The sequence below is a fragment of the Podarcis tiliguerta genome (assembly GCF_965153285.1).
Source record: "Podarcis tiliguerta genome assembly, chromosome: 1".
Classification (NCBI taxonomy): domain Eukaryota; kingdom Metazoa; phylum Chordata; class Lepidosauria; order Squamata; family Lacertidae; genus Podarcis; species Podarcis tiliguerta.
Window position 1 is genome coordinate 54,551,238 of NC_139534.1, and position 25,797 is coordinate 54,577,034.

General features: G+C 43.8%; 3 protein-coding genes across 3 annotated transcripts; all 3 read right to left on the bottom strand.

The window, feature by feature from the left end:
• Window positions 1-8,776: 8,776 nt before the first annotated feature.
• On the bottom strand, window positions 8,777-9,739 carry LOC310684043 (olfactory receptor 5G9-like; the record flags this gene model as incomplete). Its single annotated transcript, XM_083454457.1, has 1 exon — window positions 8,777-9,739. The coding sequence occupies one exon, from the start codon at window positions 9,737-9,739 to the stop codon at window positions 8,777-8,779; it is 963 nt and encodes a 320-aa protein (XP_083310583.1).
• A 4,550-nt stretch (window positions 9,740-14,289) lies between these two features.
• LOC310679180 (olfactory receptor 5AP2-like) lies at window positions 14,290-15,225 on the bottom strand (the record flags this gene model as incomplete). Its single annotated transcript, XM_083443990.1, has 1 exon — window positions 14,290-15,225. The coding sequence occupies one exon, from the start codon at window positions 15,223-15,225 to the stop codon at window positions 14,290-14,292; it is 936 nt and encodes a 311-aa protein (XP_083300116.1).
• Window positions 15,226-21,240: 6,015 nt separating this feature from the next.
• LOC310684050 (olfactory receptor 5AP2-like) lies at window positions 21,241-22,176 on the bottom strand (the record flags this gene model as incomplete). The annotated part of the gene is made up of 1 exon (XM_083454469.1): window positions 21,241-22,176. One exon carries the CDS (start codon window positions 22,174-22,176, stop codon window positions 21,241-21,243), a length of 936 nt encoding a protein of 311 aa, XP_083310595.1.
• Window positions 22,177-25,797: the final 3,621 nt, after the last annotated feature.

Consider the following 25,797-nt stretch of genomic DNA (forward strand, 5'->3'; position numbering starts at 1 on the left):
TACCGCCAATGGGGGCGGTGGCCGAGAGGGGGAAAAAGGAGAGGCAGAAAATGAGAACAAGTGGCCATTGTTCCACCCACACGGGGGCAGTAGACTTCCAGTTAAGGGGAAGTGCAAAATTTTTACTCATTTAATTGAATGGTAGCGTCTAATTGTTGCAAAAGGTCTCTGCCCCAGAGATTCAGATGAATATTCAAAATGCACGGTTGAATATGAGCAATAATAGCAGAGCTATTGGGCAGAGAGACAGGCAGCCAGTGTACACTCTTTGCGGAGGTTTGAGTGCCTCCTACACCCCACACAGCGGAAGAGGACTCGAGGGGCCACGTAGGGTCCCAGCAACTGGTGGAAATGACAGAAACGTCTGCTCCTGTGTCAATCAAACCTTCCAGAATTTTACCATTGATTTTATACTTACGAAGAAGTTTCTGCTTATTGATTCTCTCTACAACCGCTAAAAGCTGTGGAGAAAAAGAAGAGAGCTGGTGCAAATTACTATCCATCATTGAAACAGAAGGGTGGGCTGGGAGCATCACCAAATGCGCCCAAGTGTCACCCTTTTTCAGCTGCATGGGCATGTGGCTCCAAAGTTGAACCATGACAGTGCCCACATAATCTGGGGCTAATACTGCTGGGATAACCATGATGCCTTCTTTGCCCGCAGAAAGCTTGGGTAAAATTATACCTGCGACCTTAGAGGGCAGGGGACCCGCCAATTGGGTGGGCATAAGCACAACTTCACCAGGTAAAACAGTCTCTTTGTCTTCCTGATTGATTAAGTCAATGGTGAAGTCAGAGGATTTTTCTTTAGAAAATTTTGCAATAGTAGTATCAGATGGTGTAGCTTTAGAAAAGCTTTCTGTAGCAGAAGCTAAAGACAGTGGGCTCTCTAATTCTCCTGGCCCGAGAGCAGGGCCTCCTGGGAGTTTCCCGAACTCCTGCATTGGTTTGCCCAATGGTAGCCTTTTCCACACTTAGGGCATTTTTTGGAAGGTCTAGCCTTGTTGTTAGTATCAGCATTTTTGTGGGCCCCGCCGCCAGGGGCTCTACATTGTTTAGCAAAATGGCCTGGGCGTTTGCAGTTAAAACAATTGCCTGTGGGCCTGTTATTAGATTGAAGCGCAGTAGCAAGCAGGGACATAGCATGGCTTTGGCTACCTACTTCTGAACAAGCTTTAATCATATCAGCCAGATCATATTTAAAGCGGCGTATAACAGTCTGCAAGGCAGTTTTGCAGTCTGTGTTTGCATTTTCAAAAGCCAATTTTTTAGTTAGTTCATTTTGAGCCGTGGTGTTATCAATCTGCCTGGTGATTGCTTCTTTCAAGCGATCTATGAATTGATGGTAAGGCTCTGAATGTTGTTGTTTTATGTTCACAAAGGAGGACATGGGCTGGCCTGAGACAGGGATCTTTTTGAAGGCACGTAGCACGCAGGTGGCAGTGCGACTGAAATGTATATTTGTCAGCGCAGCCTGCACCGTTATGGTCTCATAAGTGCCAGCGCCGAAAAGTTGGTTGGCTGTATGGTTAACATCAGCCATAGCCATAGCACTATGCTTAAATTCACTTTCAAAAACCACATACTGAGCTGGAGTTAAAAGCATACGCATCAGATCCTTCCAATCCTGAGGTAGCATAGTATAAGAAGTTGATATTGCCTCCAACATTCCTAGCACATAGGAAGATTTCAGCCCAGAATCAGCAACTGCCCGCCTTAAATCTCTTATTACAGAATAAGGCAAGTGCTCATGGAGGATTCCGTTAGTAGTTTGGGTAATTGGAAATGCAGATGGCAAATCTCCTGGCCAATTTGTTTGTTCTTCTAAAGAGAGATCACCTTGTTGCCGTGCCTGCGAGACAGCTGCACGCACGGCTCCTATGGGGGCAGGGGCATTTCCAGGCGAAAAAGGGAGAGGAGGAGGGGGAGGAGGAGGAGGGGGAGGAAGGGAAAGCATGGAAGGAGGAGGAGGAGGGAGGGAAAGCATGGAAGGAGGAGGGGGAGGGAGAGCGGATGGGGTACCTTCATGCTGAGGTGGAAGGGGGGGTTGGAATTGAGTTTGCTGGGGCATTTGGCCGGCCGGGGGGGGTGGAAGGGAAGGAGGTAAGCAGTTTGGATATGGGGGGGGATTGTCTGCTGTGGTCGAAATGGCAGGGGCTGTCGGAGATGCCTGACAGTCCTGATACAGGTCCAGACCCAAATCTGGGTCTAGTCCCAAATCGGAGACAGCCTCCATGCACTTCTTCCAAGTGAGCAAACAATGAATCGGAGCCCTGGGTTCTTTAAAGAGGGAGGACCCGATCTTCTGCCACGTTGCTGGTTCCAGAGATCCAGTCTCTGCCAACCAGGAACATCTGCAGGATACTTCACATATTAATTTCTCAACATCTTTTAAACTAATATGAACACCCACCACTCTCTGCTTGACTAAGTAATGCAGTTCTTTGGCATGCTCTCTCTGCAACTTTGTCAAATTCTTCCCCATGCTAGTCACGAGTTGTTAGCGCGCTTCGAGTGAGGAGATGGATCACGTCGGGGTCACCAGATGTTGGGTTGAATAAACGACAGACGACGTGGTGGGATATCATCCGGGAGGCATCTCGTAGCAGGAGGCTAGGAGTCTCCCTTTTATTGTATTATTGGGCTCAATTGCCCCATCTATGGTGGCTGCTGATTGGATGCAGCCAACAGCGTGAACAACGTGGGTACAACGTTCATGCATTGAACATATTACATACATAGAACATACGCATCAGAGAGAGAGAGCACAGAACATAACAACCAGAGATAACTACCTAAGATAGATAGGGGTGTCTTACGCAGGGATTATACAGAGTGCACTTAACATTCTTCTAGTCTGTGGTAATAAACATGGGAAGTTTATAGTTAGATTAGGGGGTCATGACATCAGCTAAGCTTAGGGATCTTTCCGTGCCAGGGACGGGCACAGAAGGCACAAAGTAAGGCACTTTCCACTTACGCAGTGTCTCTGAGATATACCAGGGAACAGGCAGACACAGACCATCTAAAGGGGGGGGGAAAGCATCCCGTTTCAGGCATACACAGGGATCCAGGAAACGCACTCTACAAATGCGCCACTTGTTATATTTATAATTATATACTGTATATATGTGTCAGGGAACTGCCATCAGTGCCGGAGGGAGAGAGCAAAATCCAGAGGGATTCCGGAGAGTGTCCAGGGATTGGGAGAGGCAGCCCATCTTCTGGGGAAGAGAATCAGTGTAGCACCAGTGGAGAAGGGGGGCAGATGGGGGAAGCGGTGAGGCGGTCCCATGACTCCTTGCCGGGGACCAGCGGGGAGAGTAGAGGTCCTCCGCTGCCTACGCCCTCTTTGCGCAGAAGGCTTTCGCGCAGAGAGAGTGGGGGGAGACTAGGCGTCAAAGAGCTTCTTTGCTGGAAGAAGTTTAAGAAACGCCCACTGACGGATTCTGCGATTGAGACAGCCATGGGTGAGTGGCTGTCCGGACAGAAAAGGTTCACTCAGGCAATCCAGCCAGGTGTTTGCACTGGCTTACGCACGAGCAACCCCTAGAACCATTACAGCAATCTGTCAGTCCCTGACGTTGCTTGTGCGCAGCACCAGAGAGGCAGCACAATGAGCCAAACAGAGCCGGCCGGAGGGACAGAGCAAGAAGCCATGGTGCAAGGTCTGGCTGAGAGGAACCGAGACCTGGAGGCGCATGTTGCTACCCTGTCTGCGTGGCTGGATGAGAGACGGGCTCAGGATGCACAGGTTAGAGCCACCCCGATAGGGAGGAAGGTCCCAGGGCTGGTACACAGGTTTGGTGGAACGCCCCAATACTACAATGCCTGCCGGACGGAAATTCAGTATGCTTTGGAATTGGAAAAAAACGACTTTGAGGATGACGGGTAGAGGGTGGCTTACATTATTGGACACCTGCAGGATGGGGCGCGCGAATGGATCAGGCCCTTGATGGCATCGGGGAATGACGCTTTGAAAGATCTTAAGAAATTCTACCTCGCGATGGACGCGATGTTCTCCAGTGAGATTGAGCAAAGCGTGACACAGAGGGAGCTGATGGGGTGCAAGCAGGGGAGCCTGACTGTCAGAAACTACTGGTCGTGTTTTGCGATGTTAGTCCACAAGCTCGGGTGGGATCTGGACTCTGAACCAGTACAAATGTTGTTTGAAGCGGATCTGGCCCCCGGAGTGAAAGACGAGTTGTCCCGAGCGCCCCGCCCGCGGTCGATGGATGAACTCACAAAGGCTGTGCTTGCGATTGGTGTATGCCAGGAAGCGCGGGCTCAGGAAAAGTGGGAGATAAGGGTGGAACATTTCCATGACAACCGCATTCCGGAGATGCCGAGGGAGCCTTTCCAGGCGGCGGAGCCTATGGAAATTGATGGAGCGAGCTTCATATAAGTTTGTTTTTCTTTTTTTAAAATAATTTTTATTAACCGACCAATCAAATCAAATCACATCACATAAATTCCGAATTACAAAGTCGAATTTTAAATTTTTGTTGAGGGGACCCATATTTCAAGTTCCGAAGGGGGATTCCGATTATCTTCTTGCTACTGCGTTAATATCCAATCAGTCCAAATAATGTTCATAATTCTATCCAGTCTTATCTTGCTGTTTCCACATCTCGTCTTGTTCGTATATTTTTTCTTTTTTTCCTTTATGATCTCTTCTGATAATCTCCTTAAGCAGATAAACACCAATTATAATCCTGTGTGAACTTTTCCGTTCGTCCAATCCTCATATCAAGATGGTTTCCATATATCATCACTTTCATAAATAACATCACTCTTTCCATCATTAATCTCGCAAATCTGTCACTCTTAAGCCCCTCTGAGGAGTCTCACCCACAATATAAAAACAGCTCTGTTCCTCCTCCCAGACTTAAGTCTTCCGACAGAACTTGCCAACATGGAGACGGTATTTTTTTACTGCGTCATTCCAAAACTCTTATACTTTCCACGATCTTCTTGCAACATGCTTTGGTTAGAAAATTATCTCCACACAGTCATAAATCCACAGCTTAAGTCATTTAAACGGCATTTCTGCCTTGTGACTTGGGGGGGGGGGGATTCTTGGTTAATCACATAGAGAAAAGAAAGGAAAGTTTTTCCCCCTCCCCCATCCAGTCCCTTTGCCATACCGAGCCTTGGTGTGTCTTCTCATGATTTATTCTTGTTCCTCCGACCCATCTTGTTTATCAGAGAGCTCTTCAGTTAGCAGTCTTTACTCCCCCTCCTTCCTTGAAATATGTGCATTCGCTTCCTCCTAATTGTTTCTTTTGAAGTTATTGCAGCTAGATCAGAGACAGTGTCCAGGAGCGCCGAGATTCACAGGAGGGCTTTCTGCCTAGTGCCCCCATCCCCACAAATTTGGGGGGTGGTATAGGGCACAGCAGGCAAGGGCAGTCCCCCCCACAAACTTGGGGGGGGCAGGGAGGCTATTTACTCCCATCACAGCCTCCTAATTACCTCATGTGGGTCGGAGAGATGTTATTGTCGGCCATCTTCCAATGCACCCCTAGTGGCCCCCCTCATATAAATTTGTTTTTCAGGGCTAACAATACTCTTCCCCTTCTCTTTGCCTCTTCACAAGGGCAGCCCACCCATGAAGCAAGGTGAGGCAACTGCCTCAGGTGGCAAGATCCACAGGGGTAGCAGATACCAGTGTAGATTTTTATTTCCCCTTTGTTAATCTTTATTCACTCCAGGGGGTGTGGCCCAGGCCCTCTCTCCCAGCTATAAAGGGACTCCTGCTGCGGTGAGGCCTCGGACCATCGACTGTGGGGAGGACTGCAGGGCCTGCTCCCTTCCAGGGCCTTCTCCAACTGGCCCAGGGGGCATGGCCCAGGCCCTTATTTGGAACAAACTTTTGGGGAAGTGTGGGAAGTGTTCTGCCATTGCTTCCCTGTTCCAAGTGGATAGTGTGTTTTAAAATGTCCTCAAGCAGTCGGTGGCAATTTAAATTTTTATTTCTTTTTTTCCTTTTTTCCTTTGTTGGGGGTGGGTGGGTGGGATGAATATTTGGTTGGGGATTATTTTTAGTATAATTGTTCTGTTCTTGTTTTTTTTTTTTAAATTGGTTCTGTATAGTTTGTGGGGGTTTTTAAGGGGCGGGATCAGGGCTGCCCGGGAGTGGGGCCCCAGCCAACACGATGGCTGGGACAAGTTCCATGGGGGGGGCACTGGGACATCCAATCTCAGTGATCATGGGCAGGAGGCGGAGTTACGCTAAGACCAGACCATGTCATTATCGAGGAGGCAGGTTTAGTCGTTGTTTGAAGACTATCCCTGCCTCCGGGTCTGGCCTTGACCGGATGGATACTGGAATCAACAGGGGAAACCCACATGACCTGAAGGTGTTGCTGTGTAATGCCAGGTCAATTATGAATAAAACCACTGCCATCCACGACCTGATTGTGGTTGGAGGATTTGACCTGGCATGTGTGACAGAGACCTGGTTGGAGGAAGCAGATGGGCCTGTCCTTGCCGCTGCTTGCCCACCAGGTTTCCCTTACGCACAGCAATCCAGGTCAAGTGGGCGGGGAGGGGGGGTTGCAGTGATGTTTAGGAAGTCATTAGCTTGCATCAGGTGTCCTACTGGGAAGATCCAGTTTTCTGAGTGCATGTTCTGGAAGTTGGGCAATAGGGGCAGTACAGGATTCCTTTTTGTGTACTGACCTCCCCGCTGCACCAAGGATTCCCTGTCCGAGCTGCTTCAGGCGGTGGCGGATGTTTTCCTGGAGACACCTAGTTTGGTTGTCCTAGGGGATTTTAACATCCATGCCGACACGACCTTACAAGGGGCCACTTGGGACTTTGTGGAAAGCATGGCCTCCATGGGGCTGTCCCTGAATAAGTTTGGCCCAACTCAGTCATGGACATGCCTTAGACCGGGTGTTCACCTCTAGTGAAGTGGGTGATCTGACACTAAGTAAAAGTGAAACAAAAGAAGTGCCATGGTCAGATCACTTCCTGGTGCAACTGGACTTCTCCGCGACCCTTCCCCTCTGCAGGGAGGTGGGACCATACATCTGGCCATACATCTGGTGGATGGAAAAGGGTGCTCTGTGCCAATGGAATGATGTTGGCATCACTTGGCAGGCAGCAGGTGGGCAAGATGATTGGATGGACAACTCTGTCAAATGAAAGCCCTCCCTCCATCCTTGCAGAAAGGGGGCTTTGACTGCTTTATAAATTGCAATTTCAAAAAAAGCATGATAAGCAGCATCCCAAAAGCTTCTTGCATATTTCTCCCCTGCACCCCAATTCCGCCCTCCACCCCCGCTAGCTGCCATGTCCCTCACTATAAATATATAACATGCTCAAGTTTAGGACTGACAGGTACCTACTGCCATATAATGTAACACAACAGGGGAAAGGTTGGTAGGGGAGGTAAAAGCACCCGTTCCTCTCTTCTGAAACTCCCCACTCCCAACAAAGTCTAAAGAGCACTACTGTCTGTAGCCCTGGGCAAAAGCAAACCTCCCAGGGTATGGATAGGTTAGCAAGGATGCAAAATGCAGCCACCTAAAACTAAGGTACTGGTTTCAACACAAACAGGGGTTTCTCTAGATACGCAGAAGAAATTTTGTAAATTAAATCACACACTGTCAAATAATCTGTCAAGAGTTCCAGAATGTGAAGGAGGTGGGGGAGAAAATGGAGGTGGGGAGAAAAGAAGAAAGTAGATTGTTCAATCCTCAACAAATTATAGAAATGAATATGGAATGTGAAGTAAAAATAAAATGCCTTACAGGATGTAGTTTAACCTTTCCAACGCCTGTACAACTCTCCTCCCCCAATTATCTAGATGTAAAATGCTTAAGCCAGGCCCACACTAATTTTTCTGACAGCTAATTCATACCCTCCACCAACATTACTCCAATTAAAATAAGGAGGTCCTTTTCCATAATGATGATGATGATGATTTTCTTATTTATACCCTGTTCATCTGACTGGGTTGCCCCAGACATTCTGGGTGCCTTCCAACATATATAAAAACATAATAAAACATTAAACATTTTAAGAAAACTTCCCTATACAGGGAATGTCTTCAGATGTCTTCTAATGGTTGTAGAGTCACTGATCTCCTTGGCTCAGGGGTTGGATGCCCTCTAACATTTCTCTGATGAAAATAGGGACATCCTAAGGAAAAGAGGGGTGTTCCAGGATCAAATCAGAAACCGGATCGGCTTTTGTAAATTGAGAACTGCCCCTGGAAAATAGGAGCACTTGTAGGGTTTGCTAATTTTCATGTCCTGAAGCTAAACTCTTCAAGAGTTCTGAACAGCTCTGAAAGATTCCTGTTCCAAGTTGACTGAAGAGGAGCACTTCTCTTACTCCCTGTGGCTTAAGGCAGGAGTGATGAACCTGTGGTTCTTCAAACACTGCTAGACTATAACTCCCATCTTGCCTGATCATGAGTCTGATGGGAATTGGAACCCAACAACACCAAGAGGGCTACAGCAACTCTTCATCTCTGACTTAAGGAGGTGGGGATACAATGCACTATTAAGCACTATGTTAATCATACAAAAGAGAATAGTTAAAATAGTGGTCAAACTCCATATTAGGGGATACACCATACATCATTCATAGCATAGAATGTTCCCTTCATTCAGCTTGGAATAATATGGACATAGTTTAAGGGAAAAATTACATTCCTCACCAAATCAGCACATAGGGGCCAGAGGGAATTTGGTACATCCTTCTTTCTTTCCAGATTTTACAGATTTAATAATGCCATGCCCATTTGATTTTATAAGGTTCATTAATAAAATATTTTGTCACACACCTTTCGCTGAAAGCCTCCCAGAGCATCCTTTACCTCCTTGTTTCGGAGGCTATAAATCAAAGGGTTGAGCAAAGGGATGACAACTGTATAGAACACAGTCAGTGTTTTGTCAAAGACGCCTTGAACCAAAGATTCACTGCTAGAGGTTGGTCGGAAATGCAGAATGAGAATTGCCCCATGGAAAATGGTAACTACGATGAGGTGTGAGGTGCAGGTGGAGAAGGCTTTCAGCCTACCTGCGACTGAACTGATCCTCACCACAATGCTGGTGAGAATATATGTATAAGAAACTACAACACTCAAGATGGTGGTTATTTCTACAAGACCAGCCACATAGAAAATCAGGAGTTCATTGAGGTGGATATCTGAACAGGAAATGGCCAAAAGTGCTGTGATGTCACAGAAAAAGTTATTGATCACGTTAGACCTGCAAAATGACAGCCTGAAGGTTAGGACTGTATGAAGGAGAGAGTGCAAAAGGCCAAGAGCATAAGACCCCAACACCAGAAGAATGCAGACTCTAGGAGACATGAGGACTGGGTACAGCAAGGGTTTGCAGATAGCCACGTAGCGGTCATATGCCATTGCAGCCAAGAGAAAGAGCTCTGCGCTCCCCAGACCTATAAAAAAGTACATTTGCATTGCACACCCAATAAAGGAAATGGACCTTTTCTTTGCTAGGAAGTTCACTAATGCCCCTGGAGCAAACACAGAAGAGAAGCATACATCCAGGAAAGACAGGCTGCTGAGAAAGAAGTACATTGGGGTGTGGAGCCGGGGACTGGCCCTTATTAAGGCAATCATTCCTAGATTTTCAACCAAGGTGATCATATAAATAACCAGGAACACCAAAAAGAGACTAGTTCGTAGTGTAGGGTTGTTTGTTAATCCCACAAAGGCAAACTCACTGACCACTGTTGTGGAGTTTTCTTCAGACATTGCACCCAGGTGAAATGTCCAGATCTGAAAAAAAAACACCAAAGCATAGCACAGGTAAAACAATATTTTACAACCAATGTATGGAATTCTTTGCCAGCAGTGGCAGGGATGACTATGATCTTGCATTACTTTAACAGAAAAACATATGCATGCTTGAAGGACAAGACCTTCAGGCATAGTTTGCTGCCGGCTTGCATTCAAACCAACAAACAGTTTAATGTAGCATCTTAGAGACTAACAGATTTGCTATGCTTTTAGTCTGCAATCTTATGTACACTTACAAGGGAGTAAATCTCACTGAATGCATTGAGACCTACTTCCAGATTACTAAACATTCATAGGATTGTACTTTCTGTGGCTAATCTGAAATATCAATTACAGAAGCAGCATTATATATCTGGTTATTAGATGCTTGTGAAAAAGACCAGGGAATGGCCAGCCTCCCCATGCCTTTTTTGTGGGCTCCCCAGCCCAAACTAGTGGGCCAAAGTTTGAGGTGAGTTACTGAATTGGATGGACGTTTTGTGCTCAGCTTTGGTATGATAGGGAGCAGTCCCCTCAAGGCAGGAGTCTGGGGCAAAAGTGCAAGGCACCACACAGTAGAATGAGCAAGAGGAATCCCAAATGCACCAGGTTGGGCTTGTCATAATTTAAAGAAAGGAAATCACCATCTAAAGAGGAGGTATTTGTAAGACCACCAAGTCCATGTTTAAAGTTACCTATCTGCACAACTAGAGATGTGGGCTGGGGTCAATGAACAAGGATGATGAAAGCTGTAGTCCAATGACATCTAGGAGGCATAGATGTTTCGGGGAAGCATTGTCAATTTGTGCAGGGAACTGTCTATACAGTGGTACCTCGGGTTAAGTACTTAATTCGTTCCAGAGGTCCGTTCTTAACCTGAAACTGTTCTTAACCTGAAGCACCACTTTAGCTAATGGGGCCCCCTGCTGCCGCTGCGCCGTCAGAGCACGATTTCTGTTCTCATCCTGAAGCAAAGATCTTAGCCCGAGGTAATATTTCTGGGTTAGCGGAGTCTACAACCTGAAGCGTATGTAACCCAAGGTACCACTGTATTAGATACAGTGTGAGAGCTCAGAATCATGAATTGCTTCTAGTACAGGGTGTGCCTCTTACATTGATCCTGCTGTAGGCATACTTCTACTTTAAAAAGCCAGGAAATCCATCACCATCTAAAATTGTGAGTGTTGGAAAAACAAATCCAGTTAGAATCTTTGCAAACCAATTAAAAGAGCTTAGTTGAGATTCCTGCATTGCAGGGAGTTGGACTAGATGACGCTCAGGGTTCCTTCCAACTACAGATCTATGATCACGTAGGAGTAAACCCCACTGAACACAGTAGGACTTATTTCTGAGTATGGATGGTCTCTAAGACTGTTAAATTGGATTACCACTGCATCTACTCTTTACTCCTGTGCTATGAACGGTCAAAGAATTCATGCAAGTCATTTCTTTCATTTCACATACTTCTATCTACACCAACACAAAAAAGCACAGCATAAAGTGCACTTTTGCATACTTTTACATACCTTTGGAAATAAGCTCTGCGCAGCTTCTGCATAAACAGCTGTGGTACTCTGTTGCAGTCAGAGAGAGAGAGAGAGAGAGAGGGAGAGCGCTTGAGGCAGATAGATCAGCAAGTTCATGTAAGATGTAAAATAATAATAAAATGAACAAATGTTCCCTTAATCTGATTGCCAACCCCCTGATTGTTGGTACTATATGGGCACCATAAGAAGCTCTGTTCCATTTTCTTTCTTCACCAATCTTTCCAGTGACACTTGGTTCCTAACATTACTTTTCCTCCAGATGCTATTCTCTCAGCAGTCCTGTTCTTTCAGAATTCTTAGTATAAATAGAATGTCTATTCTGATCTGAATTTGCAAGAGACTACCTTGCAATTTATTATGGAGCACTTTTGTTTGGCTGCTGTAAGATAAACAGCTGACAGGATATTGAGCTTCCTCACACATGACGTTTTGCAGACTTTAATCCCTCTTGAAGTCTCATAGAAACTAAAACGACCAACAGGCAGCTAATTATTATTTTTTTGCCTCTTAATGGAAAATGAGGTGAAATGGTGCTGTCGAGCAGAATTCCAGAGAGACAAAGAGTGAAATATCACCATCATCATCACCACCACCATCATCTCAGGGCCGTTCACAGCAAAACACAAAGAATAAAATCACAAAGTATATTATAAAAACAATAACAAAAACAAAACAATAACCACCAACACCCACCCTACCACAAGACACGCTTAAAGGTCCATAGAAATGAATCATTAATTAATTAATGAAGGAGCCAGCTGAATCTCCCTGGGGAGAGCATTTCACAAACAGGGAGCCACCACAGAGAAGGCCTCTTCTCGTGTTACCACCCTCCAGACCTCTGGTGGAGGAGGCACATTTAGGAGGGCCTCAGAAAGTGATCTCAGGGGCTGGGTAGGTTGTTCCCCCACCCTCCAGCTTAGATTTTCAAGGGACATTTGGGGCAGTAGTGGATGGGGGAATTGTCAAAATGACCCCCTTCTCCTCCATTAGCAGATACCTCCCACTGGGGCAAAGCACTAGGAGGGTGTTCTGGTGGGGCAGAGGTTTGTATAGATTCAGACAAAGCAAAGAGCTTTGAAATTGAGGTGTCAATATAACAAGTACTGTGGCTAGTGCAGTTTCCGGATGTTTTTACTAAAATCTTTACAATTTAAAGAAATATGTTAATAGTAAGATTCCAGTTAATTTTGTCAGAAGCCATGGGATGATGCATGGAGTAGAGAAAGTGGACAAAGAAAGGGTTTTCTCCCACTCAAATAACATTAGAGCAGGTGGCCATCCCATGAAGCTGAATATTGGAAAATTCATGACAGATAAAAGATCATACTTCTTCACACAGCCCATAGTTATAATCTGGAATTTGTTCGCACAATAAGTAGTGATGGCTACTAACTTGGATGGCTTTAAAAGGCAAAATTAATGGAGGGCAGGTCTATCAATGACTGCAGTTCATTTTGTCTGTATTCTATCTCAATTGTCATTGTTTATATGGATTTGAATTCTTTTTTTTAAATAATATTTTTTATTAGGGTTTTTACATAGAGAAAAAAACAAAAACAAAAAGGAAAATACAAAAATACAAAAAAACAGAAACAACAACAGAGAAAAGACAAATAAAAAGAATTCCATTTTCATAATATTCCTTACGATTACTTATTTCCCAGACTTCCCCACACCTCCCCTCACTGTAATCCAATTCAAATATTTAGTCAGCAAATCCCTTCCCTCTGTCTTAACTTAGACTTTATCTTAATATCTTAATGTATCTTAATCTTTTCTTAGCATCTTAATATATTGAACCTTTAATTTTACACCTTTTAACCTTCGAATTTTCCATACTCCTTCACCACATTGTTGCTAATAACCTTTTAACCTCAATCCAATGTCATTCTAACATTCATTAACCTTTTATATGGATTTGAATTCTGGTTGCTGGGATTCACTTGTGGGTAGAGTGCCTGTGCTCTGCTTTTGGGCTTTGCTTGGACATCTAGTTGGGCACTGTGAGAACAAAATGCTGGACTGGTGTGCTTTTGAACTGCTAGATTGGCAGAAGCTGGGACAGAGCAATGGGAGCTCAGCCCATCACAGGGATTCAAAGTGCCAACCTTCTGATCTGCAACCCCCAGAGGCTCAGCGGTTTAGACCACAGCACTACCCATGTCCCTTATTGTACATAGGACCATATATGTCACCAGGTGTCCTACGTTCAAATTCATATTCAGGCTTGAATTTGGGTTTCCCACCCTCTCTCTGCCTAACGCACCTTGTTGGAAAAACTGAGATAAAGCTGTGAAAGCCATATTAGCTACATTGCAGGGAGGAAGGGATAAAAATATATAAATAAATTGTGGCAGGTGCCAATTCAGTAATATCCTCACGTTGTGCAACATTCTGGCCCATGACACCTACACAATACTGAACTTTGTAACATTGTGCTAGAATAGCAGTTATTGTTCCCTGTTCAGTGAAGTTTTTAATGTGTGACATTTTAATATATTTTTAATCTTTGGAGGAAGCCGCCCAGAGATGGGAGGGGTACAAATAAATTATTATTATTATTATTATTATTATTATTATTATTATTATTATTTGCTTCATCCTGAGAAAGGCATTCTTAGCACAGAAACTGATTGGGTTGCACCTTTGATCTATATAGAGCTCTTATCACTATGAATGTCACTGTATGTTTCTACATTTCCTAGCACTGCTATAGCCTTCTATCAATTTCATCATAAAGTTTTCATTCCAGTAACCCCTGAGGAATGAGAATTTTTTTATATAAAGGCAATAGGCTTTTCAATTGTCCTTCACATGTACAAAAAGCATGAAGCCATGGTTATTGTCGCTCCAAATTCATTCCCTGCTAGGACTCACAACAAACAACCATGGAGAACAGATCAATTATAACAGTGATCAAGTTGTATTGCAAGGTTCTTTTCTTGTACTTTGTTCCAGCTATTCTGCTATTTCATTTCACAGTGATAACATCCTCTCAATCACTCGTTGAAGGGCACATTTAACCTCCTTGTTCCTCAGGGCATAGATCAAGGGGTTCAACATAGGGATCACCACTGTGTAGAACACGGAGGCGACCTTGTCTTGATCCAGGCTGTATGCAGAGCTGGGTCGGAGATACATGAAGAAAATTGTCCCATAGAACAGTGTAACAACCATCAAGTGGGAGGTGCAGGTGGAAAAGGTTTTGTGTCTGCCCTCTGCAGAGCGTATCTTCAAAACCGTAACCAGTATGCAAGTATAGGAAATGCCAATGGTCATTGTGGTAGTCACACAATTTACACTAACCAAAGCAAAGATCACCATCTCATATATGCGGGTATCAGAGCAAGAAAGCTGGAGAAGTGGAGGAATATCACAGAAGAAATGATTTATTTTATTTGCTCTGCAGAAGGACAAAGTAAAAGTGAATGTGGTGTGAGTAACTGAATGGAACAGTCCTACTCCATATGAACAAGCAACGAGCCAGGCACACCTTTCCTCAGACATAATAACTGAATAGAGCAAGGGGTTGCAGATTGCCGCATAACGGTCATAGGCCATTCCAGCTAGCAGGAGGCACTCAGTAATCCCAAATACAACAAACAGAAACATCTGGGTTGCACAGCCCGAAACCCCAATGCTCTTTCTCTCTGACAAGAGATCCACCAACATTTTGGGGGTGATGGTGGAAGAATAACAGAGATCCACAAAAGCCAAGTGGCTGAGGAAAAAATACATGGGAGTGTGAAGCTGTGAGTCACTCCTTATCAGAAAGATCATGCCCAGATTTTCTACTATAGTGGCAACATAGACAATAAGGAACAGGATAAAGAGGGGCAATTGCAGGTCTGTTCGGTTTGTGACTCCTAGAAATATGAATTCAGTGATTGTGGTGTGATTCTCCAGAGACATTTCCTCATATACAAGTTACCTGTGTGGGACGAGAAACAATGGTTAGCAATGTAATCTTTTATTTTCTCAGATCAGTTCCCTTTGTGTGGCAAACAAAACAAAATACCATTTCAATAGGTAACTTTGGACAAAGGCTTCATGTGCTTCCAGAGTTCTAAAGCAAAGGGTTTCAAAATACAAAGCATGGAAGAGTGAATGGAATGCTGCTCTTCTGCCCTTGTTTCAGGTGAAGGGTGATTCCCTCACCCACCTCCGTTTTGGTGACCCATAGCTGGTGGGATGCCTCTGCCAGTCAAAGGAGGAATGTGGACAGGCTTAAAAGCCTAACCCTCCTCAGTGCATTTCCAGAGTGGCAGCTCTCCTAATGCGCCACTTGTTATATTTATAATTATATACTATATATATAGGACATGGGTGGCACTGTGGTCTAAATCACAGAGCCTAGGACTTGCCGATCAGAAGGTCGGTGGTTCGAATCCCCATGACGGGGTGAGCTGCCATTGCTCAGTCCCTGCTCCTGCCAACCTAGCAGTTCAAAAGCACAAAGTGCAAGTAGATAAATAGGTACCACTCCATCGGGAAGGTAAATGGTGTTTCCGTGCACTGCTCTGGTTCGCCAGAAAGCAGCTTAGTCATGCTGGCCACATGACCCGGAAGCTGTATGCCAGCTCCCTATGCCAGTAAAGCAAGATGAGTGCCGCAACCCCAGAGTCGTCCATGACTGGACCTAATGGTCAGGGGTCCCTTTACCTTTACCTTGTCTATATATATATTTATGTATTTAGAGCATGGGAGTAGCCAGTCCCTATTTCAGGGGTTAAGTAGAATTTGTATTGGGGTGGGTACCCTCAGAATTGGCAAACTGACAGCATTGTCCCCCCACATCTATTTCATGCTGTAGTAGTAGAGGAATATGTTGAGGGAAGGATATGGTAATTGGGCCAACTTGGTGAAACACCAGTTTGACACAGATGCAGGTGTAAGATGGGTCAGGAGGGAGTTAAACTGAGGCATCCTTATGGTGAAGAGATGCTTATCCAATCGACTTCTCACAACTGTCTTGCATAAGGTGCTACAGAAATGAAGCTACTCTAGGATTCTGTCTGTCTCATTACATCTGTGGCTGATTACCTTTAAGGTGAACAGGCAAGGGGAGACTGTTCTAGTGCTCAGAGCAGGTATGGAATTGCCCATGCCAGTTATATTTTGGTAGGCATATTCTCCCAAGTCTCAGGAACCCACACTGAGGGGTGTTAGGGTGTTTCTTTTAACTGCATGTTTTATTCACCCCAATTCATACCTCATTTCTTCATTCCTGGCAAAGGAGGCAAAGATGTAACCTGAAAATCTGAAAATTCTACTAAGAGTAGATAGTAATAAAATTATAGTTAACCTCAGGAAGGGTAAATTTACAGATTATTTGAAAAGTATTTGCGACGACCAGACAACGTTTGAAGTTTTGCAAGAAGCTCTGTGAAGAATTAATATTAGAAATATTGTAAAAATGAAAAAGGAGATAGGATATGTTATTAATATAAGGCAATATTAAGTTAGGAAATGCGTAAGAAGCGATTAAGACGGAGGATTATCAGAGGAGCTGATGGAAATCCAATAAGAATGTATCTGTGATGAATTGTGTGGTATGTTTTATAAGTTTGTATTTTAAAATTAATAATATATATATATATATATATGTATGTATAAAGGAAGGGGGGAAAACTTCAATGGTAAAATGTCAATTTCTTATGGAATCATGGTCAAGCTATTAAACGTTTTCCATAAGACGATTATGGGCATGGTGTGGGCTGTTCAGTAGGAAGGTAATTAATGACAGGCTAGGGTGCAATTTTCAAGTGCTGTGTCTTTCTCCTACTCCATTCATTGTATCCTTCAGTGGCATTGTTAGAAGATCTCGAAATGTTCTATAGCAAGAGGCGGTGAGCCCATCAGGACCCGATGATTTACCTATTTTTTGCTTGATTAATAGCCAGCTCTATTTCCATAACTGAAATGGGTGCATTTAGAGATGGATCCTCCTCCTCTTTCCAGTTTGCCCCTCAAGATGCTCCTTTTCCATAAATCATCTTTACTTATCTCCTCTACCATCAATTTACTTTCTGCTGCTGCTCCCTGCAGTGCATTGTCAATTCCTGAAATCTCCCATCAACCCTCCCTTATCTATCCAATGTAGAATATCCAGCCCTCCAGGCATATGTTACATCTATTTCCCCAACAGCAGCTACAGTGTTGTTTGTCTCTATATTGGTGATTAACACTAGTAATAAAAATGCTTGTGATTGCTAACCATTGGCCCCTAAATACCATACTCAGAAGTGATTAATTGCCAACTTACCCTGTGAAATGAAGCACCAGCTTGTGGGACATGATTGTCTGCTATCTTGAGGAGCCTCTCATAGTATTTATTATTTGCTGTTACCTCTGGGACTTAACTCCCCTAAGTTTCACATATACATTTTAGTGTGATGCTGAAGATACCTTGCCCAATTAGTCTGGGCTGTTGTGAATAGTCATTTGTTCTAGAATGAGTTATTCATTCCTATAGCACTTCCTCATCTTCTTCTTCCTTCCTTGTTCTTCTATGGGCTTTAGAGAAATCTACATAACGCTTGCGGGGCCAGCCCAATATATTTTGCTGCCTAGACAGAAGCCAACCAGACTAGCAACTGAATCTTACTTCAAAACCAGTACTGGGTCAGCATTGTCTACTGGTTAGCTTAGGAAGTGCAGGACAGGACACGACACATGGAACACACACCTCTGCCTTTCAACACTTTGCTGCCACTCTCTTACTTCTATACCTGGAGCATGCTCACTGTCCACTCAAACAAATGCAGCAGTAATGGCATCAGCACGCATCACATATTAAGAGCAGTGCTTTCCTGCTGAACTATGTGGACTACGTTGGCTGCCTTTTCCTGAAGGTCCTATCTTTGACACAATCAGAGAGGGTAACTGACTGGAAAAGCCAGTCAACTCAGACCAGCATTGAGCAAGCACCATTACTAGGGCACTGACTTAGGAAGTTGGGAACATTCCAGGTGAGTCTCAGGAAGAATGAGCGCTGCCTTCTCTCATCATCTTCCCTCTGAGGTGGTTGTCTCACTCTGTCTACTTGTAGGGCCACAACCTTCATCTCCCAGGTTTCCAAAACACCCTTTCCTTTGTCAAGCAGACATAAGCCCCATTCCATGGCCAATAAGCATGGGACCCTTTGCCCGGTGGGGCTGTGGCCAGGTTTTGCCCAGTATCTTCTCTGTGTGATGGGCTTGTGTGAAAAAGCTTCCTCATGAGTCCTTGCTGAAGAGGGGAGGGGAAGGCCTATATAAGGCTGCTTCCCCTGAAGCTCACAGCCATTTTGCTTTGAGAGCTTCCTACCTGCCTGCCCTCGGGTTAGAGCCTTCACATAGCAATTCTGGGTCATTGGTTGAAAGGACCAGAAAGGAATTGCTTTCTCTCAACTTGATTGGCATTTGGTTGGGGCTTTTCTCACCTTTCCCTCAGTGAAATTATGGTTTTCCTTTGATAGCTGGAAGAATGTTGTTTGTATGAGGGTGGAAATGGCATTAGTCAGGATCAACATAGTATAGGGGGGGGGTGGCCATAAGGGGCCTGAGGGGAGGATTAACCATGGCAATCCCAAGTGAGGGTTCGGTATCTGCCTGGTTGGAATCTGCACCCTGGTCTCCCAGCTTTATTGCTGCTTTCAATAAAGATTTGGCCTGATTTTATCCCATCACCATTGTACAGTCTGGTTATTTTGCTGTTCTCACGGGTCACATAATGCACCTGCCTGGGCAAGCACAGGCCATTGTGGACCTCCAATCTCATCATTTGTTAAGACCATAATCATTATTACCATTTGGAAGCATTGTTCCTAATACTAAATAAAGATTTGCCTTGAGTAATTATTGCTTCCATAAACTTAATGAGTCTCTAAGAGGAATTATATCTTTGTAAACATAATAACCACTAGTGTATTAATAGATCATCATCACTAACTTACATATCCATCTGGAGCCTGTATCAATAATAGGTGGATCACAGGGAATTCACCAGTGGAAAATCATGATAAATATAGTTCCCACACACAAGGCTTAATGGAGCTTTTGCTTCAGTTGGGTTTGTAATGCATATGTTAAAGTTACATGGGCCAGAATGTTCAAGTACATTGCAGTCTTTATCCTTTCTAAATCTGGAGATCCATGTTTCACGTGTGAAAACCACATCAAATCGCATGTTTCTAGTTGGGTGTGTAGCTACTTGAACAAGCAATATTGTTTATACTGGTTTATAGTGTTTATAGTGGTATCCACCGCAGCTCTTTCAGATAGGAGTAAATGTAGCATAAGACAGGCATAGGCAAACTCGGCCCTCCATATGTTTTGGGACTACAACTCCCATCATCCCTGACCACTACTCCTGTTAGCTAGGGATGATGGGAGTTGTAGTCCCAAAACATCTGGAGAGCTGAGTTTGTATATGTCTGGCATAAGAACATAAGATGAATCTGCTGGATCAGCCAAATGACCCATCTAGTCCAGGATCCTGTTCTCACAGTGGCTAGCTACATGCCTGTGGCAGCATACAAGCAGGCACTTTCCTAGAGTCGCCATATCTCCAAGTGAAAATCAGAACAGAGTTTTTTGGGTGTTTCTTTTTAGGGGAACAAAAGTTGTGCTTTTTTTTATTCCAAGGCATGTCCTGGAAAGTCAGGATGTATGGCAGCCCTAACTTTCCTTTCCTGCATTCAGTTTTCCCATCTAGGTTCAGAAGCTTCTAGCATTAGCATATAAACACTTATACTCAGATGCATTTCTGCTATATCTCTTTATATAAACAAATGCACATTCAGCTGTATTTGCTGCTAGCCTGTCTCTCCTTGAGCAGGTAAACCTATTCTTAGGCTGTACAACTCCACATTTCATGACTTAAAGCCAGGGTGGTGACTTGCCCATATGTTAAACTGACAAAAATAAAGAGGATGAAGTAGGACAAAGGTTCACACAACATTTGCAGGTGCTAATGTGTATAGATGCAAATCTGTTAATAATTACTACAATTGAAATACAATACATCTCCCCATAGTAGCAAAGACTGTGACCATCTGTGTCTACTTAGACTGCAGTGCAAGAGCTAACCATTGATAGGCAACCTCAAGGCCTCTGCTGCTTTTTCTTCTTCATTGTTCTTTATATACTAAGCATGTAAATAGTAGCCCTTCAGTTTAGAGGGCTGTCCTGGGATAACTCTTCAAATGGAGAACTGTTCTCTGCAAAGTAGAGAATGGCTATCCTACTGACTGCTTTGGCATTTTAAAAAATGTAAAAAAAATAAGATGCCTGGGAGATGATTTTTTTTCTGAATTTGTAAGTGAACAAACCTAATCCACGTCTCCCGGAATAATACATAGATCAGAGTGTAATTTTCTTTCTGCTTCTCTGAATTTCACAATACAGATCTTCATGAAAACAAAAACAGGAAAGAAATGTGTGTTTTAGGATAAAATATGCGTTAAAATGCACAACGTGAGATGAAATAGGTATTTTAAATGCTCCTTTTGGGATCAAATAATATTTATATATGTATCTTGTAATAAAAGTATTTGTATGTATTATATGCAAAAATTCTTTTGTATTTTTTAAAGTAAAAATTGCAAATTCATCTGGAAATGGGATGGGATGGACTTCTGAACCAACATGTAGATATGACTGATGCATCTATCCTTGGTAGAGGGGGCTGCAAAAGGGAGGTGAACATTTTGTGAATTGCCCTGAGGTCTTTTAATGAAGGATGGTATATAAATCTAATAAATAAATAAATGATAAACATTGGTTAGGGAAGGTTCCTTCTACTTGCACCACCATTAGAACAAGCCCTTAAAATATAAATACAACAATAATAATAAACTGAAAGGCATAATGAATATTAGTAAACAGAATGAAAGTTGAATATCCTGTTCATTATTATATTGGTTTGTTATTCCATAATTGTCCTTTAGAATGGCAGTGTCTTCCCAAGCAGTCTCCAAAACGCATCCTTAACCTCCTTGTTTCTCAGGCTGTAGATGAGGGGATTCAGCATGGGCATCACCACCGTGTAGAATAGCGAGGCCACTTTGTCTTGCTCTAGTGCGTACGTGGAGCTGGGTCTCAGATACATGAAGAAAATTGCCCCGTAGAATAAGCTAACAACCGTCAGATGGGATGTGCAGGTGGAAAAGGCCTTGCGCCTGCTCTCAGCAGAATGGATCTTCAAAATGGTGGCCAAGATACAGGCATAGGAGAGCAAGATGATTGCTGTCGTGCCGACGCAATTTATGCTAACCTGTGCAAATATCACTGTCTCATTGATGTGCGTATCTGAACAAGAAAGCTGTAGCAGTGGGGGAATGTCGCAGTAGTAATGGTTGATCACATTTGGCCCACAAAAGGATAGAGTGAAGGTAAACACTGTATGTAGAACTGCATAAGAATTGCCAAGGAAATAGGAACCAGCTACTAGCCACATGCACCTTTTCCCTGACATTATGATGGGGTAACGCAGTGGGTTGCAGATAGCCACATACCGGTCGTACGCCATCACTGCCAACAAGAGGCATTCAGAACTCCCACATATAACAAACATAAACATCTGAGTTGCACATCCAATTACCCCAATGCTTTTGTTCTCTGCCAAGAGAGTGACTAACATGTTGGGTGTGATGGCTGAGGAATAGTTGACATCCACAAAAGCCAAGTTACTGAGAAAGAAGTACATGGGGGTGTGGAGGCGAGGGTCTCTCCTGATGAGCAAGATCATCCCTATGTTCCCCACCAGGGTGACAATGTAGATCAGAAGGAACAGAAAAAAGAGGGGCAGTTTCAGCTCCATTCGGCTTGTGATTCCCAGGAGAATAAACTCAGTGGTGCTTGAATGATTCCACACAGACATGTTTTTTATTATAGATTAGCTGCTGGGACAGAAAGAAAGAAAAAGGCTGAGTATCTACAATCTATTTTGAGAGATAGCAAAGAAGATGGGAGGAGAGGTCAGACAATTTCCATCTCCTTAATCCTGCCAGTTGCATATGGTCATTAGGAGCAAATGATGTACAAGAGGGAGATTGGTGGAAGTACACCCTTTTTAAAATTCAGGAGGAGATATCATTTCAGAATTCCCTTCAAATTACAGAATGTTCTATTTTCAGGAAATACCCATTTATTCAGGGGTAAGCCACATTAGACTCAATGATATTTATTTCTGAGGCCTGTAAATATTTCATGTTTTATTTTACTTGGAGATAAAGTGCTACTAATTTTAAAAATCCTACACATTTTGCATGAAAACACCTTTTGAAGGTAGATTTTAACTTAGTGCCCTCCTGCAATCTTTTCCAAATGTGGAAATTGGTGCCTGTATAATGCTATCTTCCCTACCAAATTACTTCTCTCTTTGTTTTCAGTGGAAAAAATCTGATCCACTCACATATTCCTCAGAACACACAAATTGGATCCCTTCCACCCACATGGAAGTTAATAGGAATTCCAATCTATCAAAGATATGTATTTGACCATCCAAAGGCATAATCAGCTATGGATTGCAGCATTTTTAATTGTAGCGAATGAGCAAAATCCTAAACTCTCAGCACCATTCTGTCTACCACTAACATCTATTTTAAAGTACTCAATGAATTGCAAATGACAACAACAACAACCAGGGATTCCTAGGACTTGTCCCCTGAACACCATTTTCATACTTTCGTAGCTCACCTATGGAATGGAGCCTCAGCAGCATTCAGAGGGTTGAGCTAGGATGAGGAGCTCACAGAGTATTTATTCATTCTCGTGTGAGGATTCCCTATAGGCTCTCAAACACTTTTATGTTTGTTGCTGCAGAGGAGAGAAAGTCACACTAGGTGACGCACCTGTGGATGGCCCAGGATTAGTCTATCTGCCTCTCAACTTGGGTGTCTGCAGCTGACTAAACTCATCAATTTCACCCGAGCCTTGGGAAAATTCCCCATAACATCAAGTACCACACACACACACACACACAGAGAGAGAGAGAGAGAGAGAGAGAGAGAGAGAGATTATAATGGTGCCATCTCATCAGGGTCCAGACTTGCAAGGGGCCTAGAGTCTAAGCTTTCATTTTTTAAAAAATAAAAAGTACAGTGGTACCTCGGTTTTTGAAGGTCTCTGTTGACAAACATTTCAGTTTATAAATGCCATAAACCCAGAAGTAAATGCTTCGGTTTTTGAACACACCTCAGAAGTTGAACATGCCACGCAGCCTCCACTGAGTGCAAGATCCAGAGACCTAGCTGTCAGCTGTTGAGTCCTCGGTTTTTGAACGTTTCAGAACTCGAACGGTCTTCCAGAACGGATTATGTTCAAAAACCGAGGTGCCACTGTAAATACCAAGACCTTCTAGAATGTACATGCAACTTTCTAAGCAATTTCTATGAAATGAGTCACCAGGCTGCTCCTGCCTTTCAATGTTTTTAATCAATGTGTGAAGTCAGAGCAGTGATTGATGAATGAGTTATTTGGACACCAGACTCTATAGCAGTGTTCCCCAAACTTGAGAATCCATCTCAAGTTTTTAGACTACAATTCCCATCAACCCTGACCACTAGTTCTGCTAGCTACGGATGATGGGAGATGTAGCCCAAAAACAGCTGGAGACCCAAGTTTGGGAAACACTGCTCTATAGGAATCCTTGTAGTCCTAAATGGCTGCTGTTTTCTACTCCCCATTGGTGCACTTTGCTTTCCTGGTTCTGTCTCATTGTCTAAACCACAGAATCTCAAAAGTTTTCTCAGACTCTTAAAAGGGGGCAGCTGGATTGCTGCTCTGTTTCATTATAAAGCAGCATCTCTTTTTAATGTAAATGTTATAAAACTCTGCAATATAAAAAATAGAAAAATATATGTTACTCCATTCTTTGCATGTACAAAAAAGTTTTAAACCACAGATAGCACTTAGGATCAAACATTCCTACCTGGCCTTGTCTTGTTTCAAAATAGAATGACAAGTCACATTTTATTATTTATTTATTGCAGCCATTTCTTAGGGCTGTGCACAGACTCACACAAACCCTGAATCTGCACCAGGGCCTTAATCTAGATTCCCTGCATTTGGCAGACCTGCCAAAGGGTCATCCACCCAAAATCTGGTCCCCGATCAATTAAAGGCAGCGGTGCCAGCTCCTATGGGCTGAGCCCTTTTGTCCTCCCTATATTTTGGGAGTGGGGGCTTCCTCCAATGTCCAAAAAGTGCAGAGGTGAGAAGCATGGAGATGAGTGTTGCACATCTCCAGCAGTCGACTCATTCTCCTCCTGCTGCTTTTGCAGAGGGGGAGAAGGTTTGAAGCAGCCTCCCATCAGTGGTGGTACCAAGAGGAAGTGGAGGAGAAGCCACCAGCCATTGAAGCTGCATGGTCACCATGTTTGGCTCCGCCCCTGACCTCTTGACATCACACATATGTCACACACGCAACACTGGCCTTGTAAGCTGGCGCCTCTAATTCAGGGGCAGGGCTACTTAGAGAGGGCTGTCTTTAAGGGGGTGCAAGGGGTGTGGGGCACCCAGATGCCTAATTTTAGGAGGCGCCAAATGTATGCCTACTGTATACTGGTCTCTCTTGATCAGCGGCAGTGAAAAGGTTGTTATAGGTGAGTGTTTCCCCCCCTCCCCCAAAAAAGTTCAATAACTTTGAGTTCACCCCCCCAAAAAAAATGTCAACAACTTTAGCTTCCCCGTCCCCCAAAAAGCTCATTAAAAGTTAATTAGGGGATGGCTAAACTAAATTTGGAGGCGCTGGGTGGATTTTTGCACCCCAATGGCGCATATGCTAAAGATGGTCCTGTACTTAGGGTTTTTAAAAACCTAAGTAAACATATGGTTGGGCAGGGGGGGATAAGCTGCATCTCCTTTTCCCCTCTCCTGACTGAATGAAAGGTCCGGCATGTTTGTGAATGCAATATGCAGGGTTGAATCCTGCACTTACCATCTGATAAGCAAAACATTCCATTGAGCTCAGTGTTGCTCGTTCACAAGCACCTGCCCTTAAGGGAAACTCCTTGGGAAGGAGCAGTACCATGCAGGGTTGAATCCTGCACTTACCAGTTGGTAAGAAGAGGATTCCATCATGCAAAGAAGCATGATTACATGGCACATGTTTATCTCAGCAGCTCATTTGGAGATATCCCTAAGGATCAAACCTCCTACAGGCGGAATATGAGGCAGAATGCTAGAGGGACAGATACACACATAAAGAGCTTGAAAGCAGTCAGGGGGACCCATTCAGAGTGCATAAAAGAACAAGAAAATGGACACTCTGGTAGGTTGGGCAGCTGGCTACTTTAACCAAGAACCAAATCAGCATTGTTCTACAAGGGGATAATTTCCATGTTTAAAAAAATGTGTATCCTGTTGTGAACGAGGAAGACCGGAGGAGAGTAGAAGTCAGTGCAGAAGTGCCTCAGCATGGTTAGTGGTGGCAAAAAATGGACACTGTCACATTCTTCAGTCACAACTTTGCTCCACTTTCTCCCAGGAAGGGTGAATT